Genomic DNA, 14,766 nt, shown 5'->3' with positions numbered 1-14,766 from the left:
TACAATACTCTCTCCTTACAATACTCTCCTTACAACACTCTCTCCTTACAACACTCTCTCCTTACAACACTCTCTCCTTACAACACTCTCCTTACAATACTCTCCTTACAATACTCTCCTTACAACACTCTCTCCTTACAACACTCTCTCCTTACAACACTCTCTTCTTACAACACTCTCTCCTTACAACACTCTCTCCTTACAACACTCTCTCCTTACAACACTCTCTCCTTACAACACTCTCTCCTTGCAACACTCTCTCCTTGCAACACTCTCTCCTTGCAACACTCTCTCCTTACAATACTCTCTCCTTACAATACTCTCCTTACAACACTCTCTCCTTACAATACTCTCCTTACAACACTCTCTCCTTACAACACTCTTAGGGTTATGTCAGTGTTGTTGTAGTCAGTGTGTGTGTGACGGGGTGTGTGCTGCAGGGTGTCTAAAGAGGAAGCCCACAACCGCATGTCTCCCAACTCGCTGGCCATCGTGTTCGCTCCCTGCATTCTCCGCTGTCCCGACAGTGCAGACCCACTACTGAGCATGAAGGACGTCGCCAAAACAACCACGTATGTCCACAACTCTGACTCTTCTAATTCACATTGATTTCTGGTTTGTGTAGAAAGGCCCAGTCTGGGCTGCAGCAGGTGTGGTCTGTTGTTAAGGACACTAATGTGTGTTAATACTGTTATAGTCTCAAGAGTTAAGGTGCTTCACTAAATGGTTTCATTCTGCTTGAGGTGACAATTGTACGGACTGTGGTGTATTAGTGTCCTGTGCTTAAATGTTACCTTACCTCCAGGAACAACAGCAGCACCATGTACCCTCTTCCCCCACAGCTGCGTGGAAATGCTGATCAGAGAGCAGATCAGACGCTACAATGAGAAGATGGAGGAGATCGAGCAGCTGGAGTTTGCTGAAGCCCTGGCTGTCAACCAGCTCAGACTCAACAGACAGAACACGGTGAGAACCGGTCAGGGCCGGATCACACTGGTCAGGACCGGATCACACTGGTCAGGGCCGGATCACACTGGTCAGGGCCGTATCACACTGGTCAGGGCCGGATCACACTGGTCAGGGCCGGATCACACTGGTCAGGGCCGGATCACACTGGTCAGGGCCGGATCAAACTGGTCAGGGCCGGATCACACTGGTCAGGGCCGGATCACACTGGTCAGGGCCGGATCACACTGGTCAGGGCCGGATCACACTGGTCCAGGCAGGACTTGCAGGCCAAGGTTTAGGGCTTTGTATACATAGATTATGTTATTTAAATGTTAGTTTTTTCTTTTGAAAACGCATATGGAGCTATTTTAGTGACAGCACCAATTGAATGTGAAGGTAATAGTTTTGAATGTTCTAATTGAATATTGGATGCAAATTGTCGTTATTGGTTTGAAATAGAATTAAAATGGTATTGCTTTTGACTTTTTCCATTTCGGTGAAGTTCCAAATTCAGTTCTATAGTTAAACATTTCAATGGTTTTAAATGATTACATTCTGATCGTTTGTGCTGGCAGTAAAGTGTCTTCACAGAGCCCTCCTGCAGTCCAGGCCTTCTGCATAGCAGCTATTGTAGATCAGTGTTCTGTTGCGTGACCGGCTCTCTCTGTGGCTCTGCTCCCGTTCCTCTGTAGCACTGGCGTTTACCTCTCAGGTTCTCCCCTCCGTACAGAGGAGAGGTGGTACGTACCCAGAGCCCCGCCACATCCTAGCTGGACTGGAGTTGCCATGCCAACCCGTCTCTGCATGGCATGTAGATGTTGTGGACCCCTTAGCTAGCTTCGCTACCTACCCCCCCAACTCCTACCCCTGCTACCTACTTCCCCCCGTACTAACTGGTTGCCAGCAGGCTGCATGTCCTTGGTAGTGTCCGGTGTGTCTAGATGGATGTTCCTGATGTGGTGTTGGGTCTTCAGTAGCTGTGAGTGGAGACTGACGCTCACCTGACTGACTCACGGGACTGACTCACCTGACTGACTCACCTGACTGACTCACGGGACTGACTCACGGGACTGACTCACCTGACTGACTCACCTGACTTTCAAAGCTGTTACACCAGTCAGCCAGCAGGTTTAACTTAGGAGTCGTGCTACAACATTCTTTCTGGAAAGCTTTGAAAGTCATGGGAGTGTAGACCAGTAGGAAGGCTTCCTGCAATGTCCTGATGACAACATCCTGTCTCTATATTCATAACCTCTGGTGTGGCCCCAACCATAGACATAATAAAGAGTAGACGCCGCATTGGCTGCTGGGCACGAGAAATGCGGCCGCCATCTTGGAAAGGGAAAATTCCCAGTTTCTTAGCATCAGAATAAACAAGATACCAGCACTGTGCAGCATATTCCTGCTCAAATACAAAACAATCGCAAACAGGGCTCGGCGGATTACTTTACACAAGTAAACTTTAACACTACCATACTATTGGTTTTATTTTGTGAAAAAATAACCATATCATGTATCATACTGTAGCTACATGTATGACCTTTGCAGCAAAGCAAACCGCGTGAAAATCAGTTTGGTATTCAGTTCGGTATGATTAATTAAGTGCGCTGACAGCTCATTGACACAGCCAAACAGATTACACTGAGTGGAGCGGGTGACCTTTCCAAGATGGCGGCCCCACGGCTCGTCAGCGCCAGTAGGCAGTAGTGGTCGATGCGGCGTCTACTCTTTATTATGTCTATGGCCCCAACCCCCTGAGGCCGAGTCTCTCATGATGTCATCCCTTCCTCCCTGACTCACCTCATCTCCTGCCTTTCAGATAATCCCTTAGTATACTTGGCTACTGTGTAGGCTCATGTATGTGTGTGCGTGTGTGTAACTGTGTGCGTGCATGTGTGTCTCCACCCTAACCATCACCTCAACATCTCCACCCTAACCCTCACCCCTACACCTCAACATCTCCACCCTCACCCCTACACCTCAACATCTCCACCTTCCCCCCTAAACCTCAACATCTCCACCCTCACCCCTACACCTCAACATCTCCACCCTCACCCCTACACCTCAACATCTCCACCTTCACCCCTACACCTCAACATCTCCACCTTCACCCCTACACCTCAACATCTCCACCCTAACTCTCACCCCTACACCTCAACATCTCCACCTTCACCCCTACACCTCAACATCTCCACCCTAACCCTCACCCCTACACCTCAACATCTCCACCTTCACCCCTACACCTCAACATCTCCACCCTCACCCCTACACCTCAACATCTCCACCCTAACCCTCACCCCTACACCTCAACATCTCCACCCTAACCCTCACCCCTACACCTCAACATCTCCACCCTAACCCTCACCCCTACACCTCAACATCTCCACCTACACCTCAACATCTCCACCCTCACCCCTACACCTCAACATCTCCACCCTCACCCCTACACCTCAACATCTCCACCCTCACCCCTACACCTCAACATCTCCACCCTAACCCTCGCCCCTACACCTCAACATCTCCAACCTCACCCCTACACCTCAACATCTCCACCCTAACACTTACACTCATCTCCTCTAACAGTGTTATGATGCCTTGGCCCTTTGACAGCTGCTGACACGTCACTGTACCAGAAAAGCTCAAGTAGTCACAGTTTGTAGTTTGACCTCAGGTCTCGTGTGTGTGTTGGTGTGGGTGCATGCACGCTCCTTCCTGCAGGTGCATGAGAAGGAGAAGGCGACCTCTGACCTGTGTGCGGTTCCCGAGGATGAGCCCCTGGACTCAGACACAGAGTCCAAGAGCCTGATGGAGCGCATCAAGTCCATCAAGCAGGAAAAGTATGCTGCCCTCCCCCACGCTGCCCTCCCCCACGCTGCCGCTGCCCCCTCTCCCCCACGCTAGCCTCCCTCACGCTGCCCTCCCTCACGCTGCCCCCCTCATGCTGCCCTCCCTCACGCTGCCCTCCCTCACGCTGCCCCCCTCATGCTGCCCTCCCCCACGCTGCCCTCCCTCACGCTGCCCTCCCTCACGCTGCCCTCCCTCACGCTGCCCTCCCTCACGCTGCCGCTGCCCCACCTCCCCCACGCTGCCCTCCCTCACGCTGCCCTCCCTCACGCTGCCCCCCTCATGCTGCCCTCCCTCACGCTGCCGCTGCCCCCCCTCCCCCACGCTGCCCTCCCCCACGCTGCCCCCCTCATGCTGCCCTCCTCCACGCTGCCCTCCCTCACGCTGCCCTCCCTCACGCTGCCCTCCCTCACGCAGCCCTCCCTCACGCTGCCCCCCTCACGCTGCCCTCCCTCACGCTGCCTTCCCTCACGCTGCCGCTGCCCCCCCTCCCCCACGCTGCCCTCCCTCACGCTGCCCTCCCTCACGCTGCCCCCCTCATGCTGCCCTCCCTCACGCTGCCGCTGCCCCCCCTCCCCCACGCTGCCCTCCCTCACGCTGCCCTCCCTCACGCTGCCCCCCTCATGCTGCCCTCCCTCACGCTGCCCCCCTCACGCTGCCCTCCCCCACCCTGCCCAACCTCACGCTACCCCCCCTCCCCCACCCTGCCCTCCCTCACGCTGCCCCCCCTCTCCCGCGCTGCCCTCCCCCATGCTGCCCTCCCCCACGCTGCCCTCCCCCACGCTGCCCTCCCTCACGCTGCCCTCCCTCACGCTGCCCCCCCTCCCCCACGCTGCCCTCCCTCACGCTGCCCTCCCCCACGCTGCCCTCCCCCACGCTGCCCTCCCTCACGCTGCCCCCCCTCTCCCACGCTGCCCTCCCCCACGCTGCCCTCCCCCACCCTGCCCAACCTCACGCTACCCCCCCTCCCCCACGCTGCCCTCCCTCACGCTGCCCCCCCTCTCCCACGCTGCCCTCCCCCATGCTGCCCTCCCCCACGCTGCCCTCCCCCACGCTGCCCTCCCCCACGCTGCCCTCCCCCACGCTGCCCTCCCTCACGCTGCCCCCCCTCCCCCACGCTGCCCTCCCCCACGCTGCCCTCCCCCACACTGCCCTCCCTCACGCTGCCCCCCCTCCCCCACGCTGCCCTCCCTCACGCTGCCCTCCCCCATGCTGCCCTCCCCCACGCTGCCCTCCCCCACGCTGCCCTCCCTCACGCTGCCCCCCCTCCCCCACGCTGCCCTCCCCCACACTGCTCTCAGAACTGACAGACTGATGACTAGATATTCTCTTTCCCCAGGGAGGACCTGGCCTGCAGACTGCCAGAGCTGGAGCAGCCTGGTTCTGACCAGGAGAACCTGGACTCTGAGGCGTCAGTCAGCTCTGAGAGCCTTCTTGAGGAACGTGCCCAGGGCTCCGAGGCTGAAGGTAATCCTCCCTGTACGCTCTCCCTCCCTCCCCCCATACGCTCTCCCTCCCCCCATACGCTCTCCCTCCCTCCCCCCATACGCTCTCCCTCCCTCCCCCCTGTACGCTCTCCCTCCCTCCCCCCATACGCTCTCCCTCCCCCCATACGCTCTCCCTCCCTCCCCCCATACGCTCTCCCTCCCCCCATACGCTCTCCCTTCCTCCCCCCATACGCTCTCCCTCCTTCTCCCTCCCTCTCCCCGTCCTTTCCTGGGTTCTCACCCTGCCTGGGCTGTGTGTGGTGCAGGTCCCGGCCTGCTGGTGAAGGTGTCTGCTGCTCTTTAGCCCTCCTGCTGGACCATCACTCGAGGTGTGTGTCTGTCTGTTCTATGTCAAAGGAAGTTTCTGGGGGAGGTTTGTGTGTTGGTCGGAAAGTGGATAGATGGTGTGTATGTGTGTAGTAACTGCAGATAAATGACCATGGTGGAATAGTTTTTTTACATTTACATTTATGCATTTAGCAGACGCTTTTATCCAAAGCGACTTCCAAAAGAGAGCTTTACAAAATTGCATAGGTCACTGATCATAACAACGAGATAGCCCCAAACATTGCGGGTAGCCAAAACATGAAGCATACACTGTGAAAACTAAACAAGTGCCAAAGGGAAGGACCATAAGAGCATGTAGTTGAACAATTAAACAATTTACATGAACCTCAAAAAGTGCAAGGGTGTACCTGTCTCTCAATAAGAGTCATTGTGTTAGACTCCAGAGTGGAGGATGTCCACCAACCCTCTCTCTCCCCCCAGGTGGAGGCTCCATGCTGAGGAGGTCTAAGCCACCTTCCCTTCCGAAGCCCTCAGAACTGTCCCTGAGGCTGCAGCCCTGCAGTGGGGCCTCCTCTCCTCCCCCCTCCTCACCTCCCCCCTCCTCTCTCTCCTCCTCCTCCCCATTTGGCTCTGCCTTCAGGCTTCAGCTGCAGCGTCGCCAGCCTCTCCTCCAACCCCGCACACCAGCCCCAGCCTCTACTCGAGCTCCACCCTCCACTCCAGCTCCAGTCTCAGCCTCTACACATGCTTCTATCCCAGCCCCACAACAGCCTTCAGCCTCAGGATCTGCCCTCAGCGGCCGCGGCCTTCGAGGCTTTGGGGTGGTGAGGAGGAGGGAGCAGCCTGGCCGTCGCAAGGACGTAATCCAGTCTGTGTACATAAAGAACCCCAGAGAGCAGCAGCCTCCAGCAGCCTCCTCCACCCCGGGCTTCCAGGCCCCTGGCTGCTCCCACAGACGACACTCAAACCCAGACTTTCCCCCATAGACCTCCCCCCCAGACCTCCCTCCAGACCTCCCCCCCAGACCTCCCCCCCAGACCTCCCCCCCAGACCTTCCCCCAGACCTCCCCCCCAGACCTTCCCCCAGACCTCCTCCCAGGTCTCCCCCCAGACCTCCCCCCAGACCTCCCCCCAGACCTCCCCCTCAGACCTCCCCCCAGACCTCCCCCCAGACCTCCCCCTCAGACCTCCCCCCAGAGCTCCCCTCAGACCTCCCCTCAGACCTCCCCTCAGACCTCCCCCAGACCTCCCCCAGACCTCCCCCCAGACCTCCCCCCAGACCTCCCCCCAGAGCTCCCCTCAGACCTCCCCTCAGACTTCCCCTCAGACCTCCCCCCAAAGCTCCCCTCAGACCTCCCCTCAGACCTCCCCTCAGACCTCCTCTCAGACCTCCCCCCAGAGCTCCCCTCAGACCTTCCCCCAGACCTCCCCCCAGACCTCCCTCCAGACCTCCCTCCAGACCTCCCCCCAGAGCTCCCCTCAGACCTTCCCCCAGACCTCCTCCCAGGTCTCCCCTCAGACCTCCCCCCCAGACCTCCCCCCCAGACCTTCCCCCAGACCTCCCCCCCAGACCTCCCTCCAGACCTCCCCTCAGACCTCCCCTCAGACCTCCCCCCAGACCTCCCCCCAGACCTCCCCCCTCAGACCTCCCCCCCAGACCTCCCCTCAGACCTCCCCCCTCAGACCTCCTCCCAGGCCTCCCCTCAGACCTCCCCCCAGACCTCCCCCTCAGACCTCCCTCCAGACCTCCCCCAGACCTCCCCCCAGACCTCCTCCCAGACCTCCCCTCAGACCTCCCCCCAGACCTCCCCCCAGACCTCCCCCCAGAGCTCCCCTCAGACCTCCCCTCAGACTTCCCCTCAGACCTCCCCCCAAAGCTCCCCTCAGACCTCCCCTCAGACCTCCCCTCAGACCTCCTCTCAGACCTCCCCCCAGAGCTCCCCTCAGACCTCCCCTCAGACCTCCCCTCAGACCTCCCCTCAGACCTCCCCCAGACCTCCCCCCCAGACCTCCTCCCAGGTCTCCCCTCAGACCTCCCCCCCAGACCTCCCCCCCAGACCTCCCCCCCAGACCTCCTCCCAGGTCTCCCCTCAGACCTCCCCCCCAGACCTCCCCCCCAGACCTCCCCCCCAGACCTCCCCCCCAGACCTCCTCCCAGGTCTCCCCTCAGACCTCCCCTCCAGACCTCCCCCCAGACCTCCCCCCCAGACCTCCCTCCAGACCTCCCCTCAGACCTCCCCTCAGACCTCCCCCCAGACCTCCCCCCAGACCTCCCCCCTCAGACCTCCCCTCAGACCTCCCCCCAGACCTCCCCCCTCAGACCTCCCCCCTCAGACCTCCCCCCCAGACCTCCCCTCAGACCTCCCCCCTCAGACCTCCTCCCAGGCCTCCCCCCTCAGACCTCCTCCCAGGCCTCCCCCCTCAGACCTCCCCCCAGACCTCCCCCTCAGACCTCCCCCCAGACCTCCCCCAGACCTCCCCCCAGACCTCCCCCAGACCTCCTCCAAGACCTCCCCTCAGACCTCCTATCAGACCTCCCCTCAGACCTCCTGTCCGGGTGTTGAGGGGGGTGCTTGGCTTGTGTACCCTTAACAACATTGTCATGGCAACAGCACACAGACACGCTGGATTCTGTATACGCACCTGTGACTCAATGATGAGAGACATACAGGAAACAGGATATGATGTCACCTAGCACTTTTTTCTATACTATTAATATATTGTTGTTGTTGGATTTTAAATAGAGAGAATGAAAGCAGATTTTGTGGTTGAATGGAACGATATTACTTTTTTTCATACTTTTTTAAAAGTGTTTTTTGGTCTTATTTTTTATTTGTGTGGAAACATTGCAGGTTATTGCACCTTTCTCTTCCAGCCTAGTGTTTCTGAGGGGCCAAGCCTGGATGGTTCTGTACCACATGGTGCCACTGGACAAACTCATAGTTTTTTTTTACCTGTAATCATTGATAAATGCAGGAGGGGAGTGTAATCTTTTTATTTTTCATGTCTAATGTGTTTAATGTACCGACTCCAGACACATGTATGCAAGACCATACACACATGTCGGAGGGTGATCAGGTGCCTTATCAGAGTCAATGGATCATAGTTGTGCTATGCCCTTCTAACCCTGACCCCTACTCCCATTCTCACGTCTCCCCCCCCCCCCTCTCATCCCTACAAAGGACGAGGACCAACTTTCACTTGTCAAAGGGAACATAGGAGCAGCCCTATCACATCCCTGAAGACATGCTAGCCCTATCCCTATCACATCCCTGAAGACATGCTAGCCCTAGCCCTATCACATCTCTGAAGACATGCTAGCCCTATCACATCCCTGAAGACATGCTAGCCCTATCACATCCCTGAAGACATGCTAGCCCTATCCCTATCACATCCCTGAAGACATGCTAGCCCTATCACATCCCTGAAGACATGCTATCCCTATCCCTATCACATCCCTGAAGACATGCTAGCCCTATCCCTATCACATCCCTGAAGACATGCTATCCCTATCACATCCCTGAAGACATGCTAGCCCTATCCCTATCACATCCCTGAAGACATGCTAGCCCTATCCCTATCACATCCCTGAAGACATGCTAGCGCTATCACATCCCTGAAGACATGCTAGCGCTAACCCATGTCTATCTCTGGCCATAGGGACATGCTAGCGGTCTGTACCGATGGCTGTGCGTGGCCCAAGTCCTCCCCACTGCTGTCATTGACGGGTGCTGTGGCTCTCCAGAGCCTGTTACGCCAACATGTTCATATGTAATACTAATGTAGTAATAGTCTCGCCTCTCTGGCACTGTCGTCCAATGTTCTGTCTTACTGAGTACATGCTTGGGTGTCTGGGAGTGAATGGTTGAGATTGAATGATGTGAACTGTAGTGGATAAACAGGACAATACAGGACATGCTTGTACCCTCTGCTTCAGTGTTGTCATTCCAAACTCTCACCCTTCAAGGGACAGTTTACTCAAATTCAGAAGCATTTCAGGATGTTCAGATATTATTACAGATAATAAAAGGAGATTGCGTTTGATTTTTAAGTGAACTAATCCTTTATTTATACCCCTCCAAAGCAACTGTTGAACCGAGTCATTAATCAAGTGCATCCCTGTCACTGCTCGTTAAACAGGCACGAGCTGCGGAACAGAAATCTCATCACACAAAGACAGGAAGCAGGAGGGCATGCTCTCTGCTGATAGCAGCGTTTCACAGAACAGCCCTAACCCTAACCCTAACAGACACTGTTAAACTGGATCAGCCGGCCTCCACAACCACTCTGAGCTTCTTTAAAGGCCGTCAGAGGAAGCACTCATACTGTGAATGATGGATTTATAACGATATCCTGCTATGTAGTGTTTAATTTCATTGTTCATGTGGGTTTGGTGGATGAAGGGAAGCCATGAGTCATCACCCCTGAAACACAGAGATCCTTAAATAAGGCTACTGCTTCTCTGGAACAACAGGATGGTCAAGTGTTTCTTAGGGGCTCAACGTTAAACGGGACATGCTCTATTTTCTAACCCTTCTTTTACATAACATTCTGGTTTAAACAAGGATGATTATCAAACTACAGCTGTTTCTTCCGTGTTTTGACCGAATATCAGTCGTTCATGCACATGTTTCGTTCCTAAATATTTTACTGATCATCCCAATACATATTTTAAAAGTGTTCTATATCACCGGCTTGTATAATTCTTCAGTCTTCACAACCCACATAGGAGATTTTTGTAACCGTCATCAATAAAAGATAGCCATCCTAAAGACCGTTCGAATCAGATCTTCCACTCCGGTGGTATAATTGTTACTCAGTTACAGTTTTTTTAAGTTATAAGGTCCTATGTCATGTCTGCAGCTCTTCTCAAGGGACTGTTATTGTTCACCACAATGTGAATGTGTTGTTTATTTGACCATGAGCGGTCCCATCAGATTGTTTAATTCTGGAACGTCCCATTGTTAAGCGTATCCCATGAACTCTTCTTTAGGTGATGACCGTAGCCTACAGGGCATTCATTATCATGGCAGGACTGAATATCAGTCGTTAAAAAAACATCATTTCAGGACATGATCTGTCTCCATGTCTAGATAGTTCTGACGGGGGAACTCGGGCTACCTTCCAAACATTTACCACTCTTTTATTGAAGGGCGGTGATTGCTACATAGGGTAAAAATACATTTTAAAAAATTGTCATGAAAAATAAATTCATCCTATCATTAAATGTAGACCGTCCGTTATCACGATATTACTTGAATATCGATATTTCATTATTGGGTCATCAATCTTTGGACTTGGTTTTTTAGGACTTCAACCTATTATTCAATTAATAATCGGATTGTGAAAGAACCTTAACGCCTCAGGTCAACAATTAGGTAAATAAATGAGTATGCTTGAGTGACACTTGCACCGTTTATCAGGGGGCTTCAAGTTCATGTTTTCCTGTGGACTTTGGCAGAGCTGACAGAAGATAGTCAAGACTTGCAGAAAAGTCCCTGAAAGCAGCCAAGTGACCCAGGGTGAAGATGATAGATGGGGTACTTTTGTGTGAGTGGCTGAAGTCCTCCTCCCTGCCCCTCCCCTAGGCCCCTCCCCCAGGCTATTAGTGTACTTGAGTACAGCCGCTGCTCCCCTGCAGACTGGACAACCACTGCAGCACCTGCAGCACCAGCAGCACCAGCACCATGGGGCGACACAGCCTACCTGTCCTCGTCTGCCTTCTCCTGGCTCAGACAGGTGAACACCGACTCTGAATCTTTGTTTTCAGTGGAGCTGTTGGCTCTGGCTGTTCTTATATATGCACCCAATTTAATAAATTAGTTTGAAGGCCACTATTGTCAAGGTTGCTGACTATAATAATGATATTCTCACATTCAGTTTATTTACTGAATCTTGTTATTAATAAACTTTGCTCCGTCTTGGCACAGGTTTTTTGGTTTTGTGTACCAGGAAGGTCACCATCAGTCCAAAAAGGGTTTTAGCCAAAGTGGGCAGTGAGCTGACCCTGCTCTGTGAAACGAGCTGTCCCGGAGTCAAACCCAGGTTCATCCTGCTGGACAACATTGACGCCAGACAGACAGCCGAGAAGAACAAGGCGAGTCTTCACTTTGCAGACATAGTTCCCCAACATGAAGGAAAGTACGTCTGTGAAGCTAATTGCTCTCCCTGGAGCAAAGATACTGCCAAGCTCATAGTGTACAGTAAGTAGAAGTTAAAATACTTTGAGTTTGTCTTGTCAATGGCCAAGTCTTTTTCACACAATCCATAATATAAAAAACACTGGTCATTATTGTGAACAAGTCCACCTGTGACTCATGAATAACTTAACAATTAAAGTTGAATTGAACCTACTGCATACATTGGGAAAGTACATATGTCAGTTAACACTGCGTAAACAGGAAGTAACAAAAACTAAGACTGGGCCAGGATTCCAGGGTCAGGGCTGTGACTGTCCAGGTGTACTGTAGTGTTGAAAGGCTGTGCTGGCTGTTAGGGTGATTTAGTTATTTCACCTCCAAAATCCAGATCTCCCGATGCCTGTACTGCAGACCGAGCCAAAGAGCCCAGTGTCTGGTCAGCCCTTCCAGGTCATCTGCACACTGCTGGGGGTCTACAGCTCCTCCGGAAACATCCAGATTAAGATATTTCATGACAAGATGGAGCTGAGAACAACCATCTCTGAGTCTGATGACCCCACAAGTTTCCAAAACTACACATCCTCCTCTGCAGACCAGGTGGGGAAGAGAGAGATGGAGTATCGATGTGATGCTTCCATAACTCTGGATTCCCAGATCTTCACTAACAGCATCAGTTGGACCGTGGATCTCAAAGGTAGTTGAGCTATGATGCTTCCCAACCCTTGCAAACCCTAATCCTGGGACAACACTCAGGACACTTGCATAGTGTTGAAACAAAACTGCTTTAGTGTTTGCTTTCTGGGAATTTACACACAATGGAATTGGAAGGGTATTTAACATTTTTTGATTACACTGCAAGCCAACTAATGTTTAACGTTCTTCTGACTTCAAATCCTTCATTGACTGAAGCCCCCTCGACAACCACCCCCCCCGCGACAACCACCATCCCCACAACAACCACCATCCCTGCGACAACCACCTCCCCCACGACAACCACCACCCCCGCGACAGCCACCATCCCCGCGACAACCATCATCCCGGCGACAACCCCCGCGACAGAGAGATCATCAGAGTGGGACACAGTACACACGACTGTGTGGGGTCAGAATGACTGCTGTCTGTTACGTTCATTCACGTTTTACACACTTTTATCCAAAGCAACAAACACATTTCTGCTGTACTTTCTGTACTATGAAGGTCCAGAAGTGCAGAGTTATACAGAATATAAATGGTTAGAGTCAAGGAACAGTCTCCATATTACTGCACAGAGCAACCATAACAACATCTCTGTTGTGGTGTACTACAGACTGATCAGACCAGCCATAACAACATCTCTGTTGTGGTGTACTACAGACTGATCAGACCAGCCATAACAACATCTCTGTTGTGGTGTACTACAGACTGATCAGACCAGCCAATCCACAGAGCTGTTGTCCAGACTCTCATCTTTTAACCCTCAACTTTTTTTCACAGGACACTATAACACGTATCAGTCCATTTATACTGTATCTCCTTACAGAAGCTCTTCCCTTTCTGCTGCAGGAAACCCCACAATCCCAGACATGTCCTCCAGTCCCCCCCCCTCTCAGAGGACCCCTCCAGACCCCTGGACCCTGGGGGCAGGGGGGAGGGCCCCCCCGACCCTGGGGGCAGGGGGGAGGGCCCCCCCGACCCTGGGGGCAGGGGGGAGGGGCCCCCCACCTCTGGAGAAGGCCACTCCTCACCCCAACGCCATTCCAGAGCTGCCCCTGCAGCCAAAGCCCATCTTATCTAACAACATAAACCCTTCTTGGTTCTGTACGTCTCAGAATGGAGCTCACACACATCATGATCATTATTTGCCTTTCTGGTTTCAGATGTATAATATTGTTGTAGAGTTGACATACATTTCGTTTTTGTATGGTTTTGTACCACAGTCTCAATGGAGACTCAGAGGGCTGAAGCTGCAGATAAGGAAGGGGAGCAGAGGTCTGCTGAAGGTAGGTTGCAGGCGACCATGTCAACTATTTAACAGCCAAGTCCTTACCTTTGGTTGTGATCTTCAACTAACTGATGGTTCTTGTATTCGTCAGAGACCCCCATTGCCATGTACACAGGTTCCACACTGGGCGCCGTGGCGACGCTCTCCTTCGTGGGCTGCCTGCTCCACCTGCTTCGCCGGAGGAAACGCCAGTCCGTAGCAGAGCTGTAGACCCGCCCTGACTAACACCATAGCGTCAGCCTCGGAGCAAATGTTTTTATTTCAGTTTGTCTCTGGAATACATTTGTCTGAACTAAATTCCTAATTGTTATCTTTGCATTACAAAAAAATATAATGTTTTAGAAATATACTAATATGACTGTAATGCCGAAAGTATGTAGGCTATTGGTGATGTGTGCGTGACTGTATTGTGATATAGTAGTTATTAAAAACATAAAAACATATTTTTCGCTTTTAGCTACAAGCTTTTTACAAGAAAGTAAGGCGTCAATGTTTTTTCCATAGGCCTATTTCTCCTGGAAGCGTTCAATTTTTTATTTGTATTTACATAGCTTATCACAAATATAACAACATGAGAAAGTAGTAAACAATCAACATTGCACAACTGTTTTCAGTGGTACAAATAGAAAGGAAAAGTAACCACTAACATAAACATTTTCCAGAGGATACTTCAAATAAAATAAAAGGGGCTCAAGATGCCGTAACTCATTAATTCTGATTGCAGATTGTTACAAGCCCTGCCATTCAATCTTGAATCCAGTCATAAAATTAAAAATATTTCGCTTTCCACAAGACCATTTCGTCTTGTGTATGTGAAATTAAAGTAAAACTATAGTTGAACGATATTTACATTTACTTGTATTCATTTAGCAGACGCTTTTATCCAAAGCGACTTCCAAGAGAGAGCTTTACAAAAGTGCGTAGGTCATTGATAATAACACTGAGATATCCACAAACATTGCGGGTAGCCAAACATGAAGCATACATTGTGAAAAAACAAAAATAAGTGCCAGAGGGAAGAATTATAAGAGCATGTAGTTAAACAAGTTACAATTAAACAACATGAACCTCAAAAAGT

At 52.4% G+C, this 14,766-nt stretch overlaps 2 protein-coding genes across 4 annotated transcripts in view; both read left to right on the top strand.

Moving 5' to 3' along the window:
* The window catches only part of LOC124478634 (unconventional myosin-IXb), a 57,639-nt gene extending 51,021 nt beyond the window's left edge, over window positions 1-6,618 (top strand). Inside the window, exons 37-42 of the mRNA XM_047036978.1 lie at window positions 441-572; window positions 843-966; window positions 1,641-1,688; window positions 3,667-3,785; window positions 5,132-5,259; window positions 6,048-6,618. Of these exons, the coding sequence (XP_046892934.1) occupies window positions 441-572; window positions 843-966; window positions 1,641-1,688; window positions 3,667-3,785; window positions 5,132-5,259; window positions 6,048-6,553 (1,057 nt within the window). The 3' untranslated portion in view covers window positions 6,554-6,618. The remainder of the gene's footprint in view (window positions 1-440; window positions 573-842; window positions 967-1,640; window positions 1,689-3,666; window positions 3,786-5,131; window positions 5,260-6,047) is intronic.
* A 1,424-nt stretch (window positions 6,619-8,042) lies between these two features.
* Window positions 8,043-14,480, top strand: LOC124478763 (cell wall protein DAN4-like). 3 transcript variants are annotated; one of them, XM_047037190.1, is made up of 8 exons: window positions 8,043-11,306; window positions 11,498-11,770; window positions 12,096-12,401; window positions 12,617-12,808; window positions 13,250-13,330; window positions 13,391-13,504; window positions 13,624-13,686; window positions 13,780-14,480. In XM_047037190.1, exons 1-8 carry the CDS (start codon window positions 11,255-11,257, stop codon window positions 13,896-13,898), a joined length of 1,200 nt encoding a protein of 399 aa, XP_046893146.1. In that variant the 5' UTR covers window positions 8,043-11,254; the 3' UTR covers window positions 13,899-14,480. The 3 variants fall into 3 exon arrangements, with proteins under 3 accessions (XP_046893146.1, XP_046893145.1, XP_046893147.1); XM_047037189.1 differs by having other exon boundaries at window positions 13,250-13,504; XM_047037191.1 differs by lacking the exon at window positions 12,617-12,808 and having other exon boundaries at window positions 13,250-13,504.
* The last annotated feature ends 286 nt before the right edge of the window (window positions 14,481-14,766 follow it).

This window comes from Hypomesus transpacificus, chromosome 16, assembly GCF_021917145.1.
Source record: "Hypomesus transpacificus isolate Combined female chromosome 16, fHypTra1, whole genome shotgun sequence".
Taxonomy (NCBI): Eukaryota; Metazoa; Chordata; class Actinopteri; order Osmeriformes; family Osmeridae; genus Hypomesus; species Hypomesus transpacificus.
The sequence above is the reverse complement of the archived record's forward strand: the minus strand, read 5'-3'. Positions and strand labels throughout refer to the sequence as shown.

Bases quoted from the DNA above. Each gene is read 5' to 3' on its own strand.
- LOC124478763 (XM_047037189.1), top strand. From the start codon at position 11,255: ATGGGGCGACACAGCCTACCTGTCCTCGTCTGCCTTCTCCTGGCTCAG. The intron at 11,771-12,095 runs GTAAGTAGAAGT...TCCAAAATCCAG, and splicing joins TGCCAAGCTCATAGTGTACA to ATCTCCCGATGCCTGTACTG. The intron at 12,402-12,616 runs GTAGTTGAGCTA...CATTGACTGAAG, and splicing joins TTGGACCGTGGATCTCAAAG to CCCCCTCGACAACCACCCCC.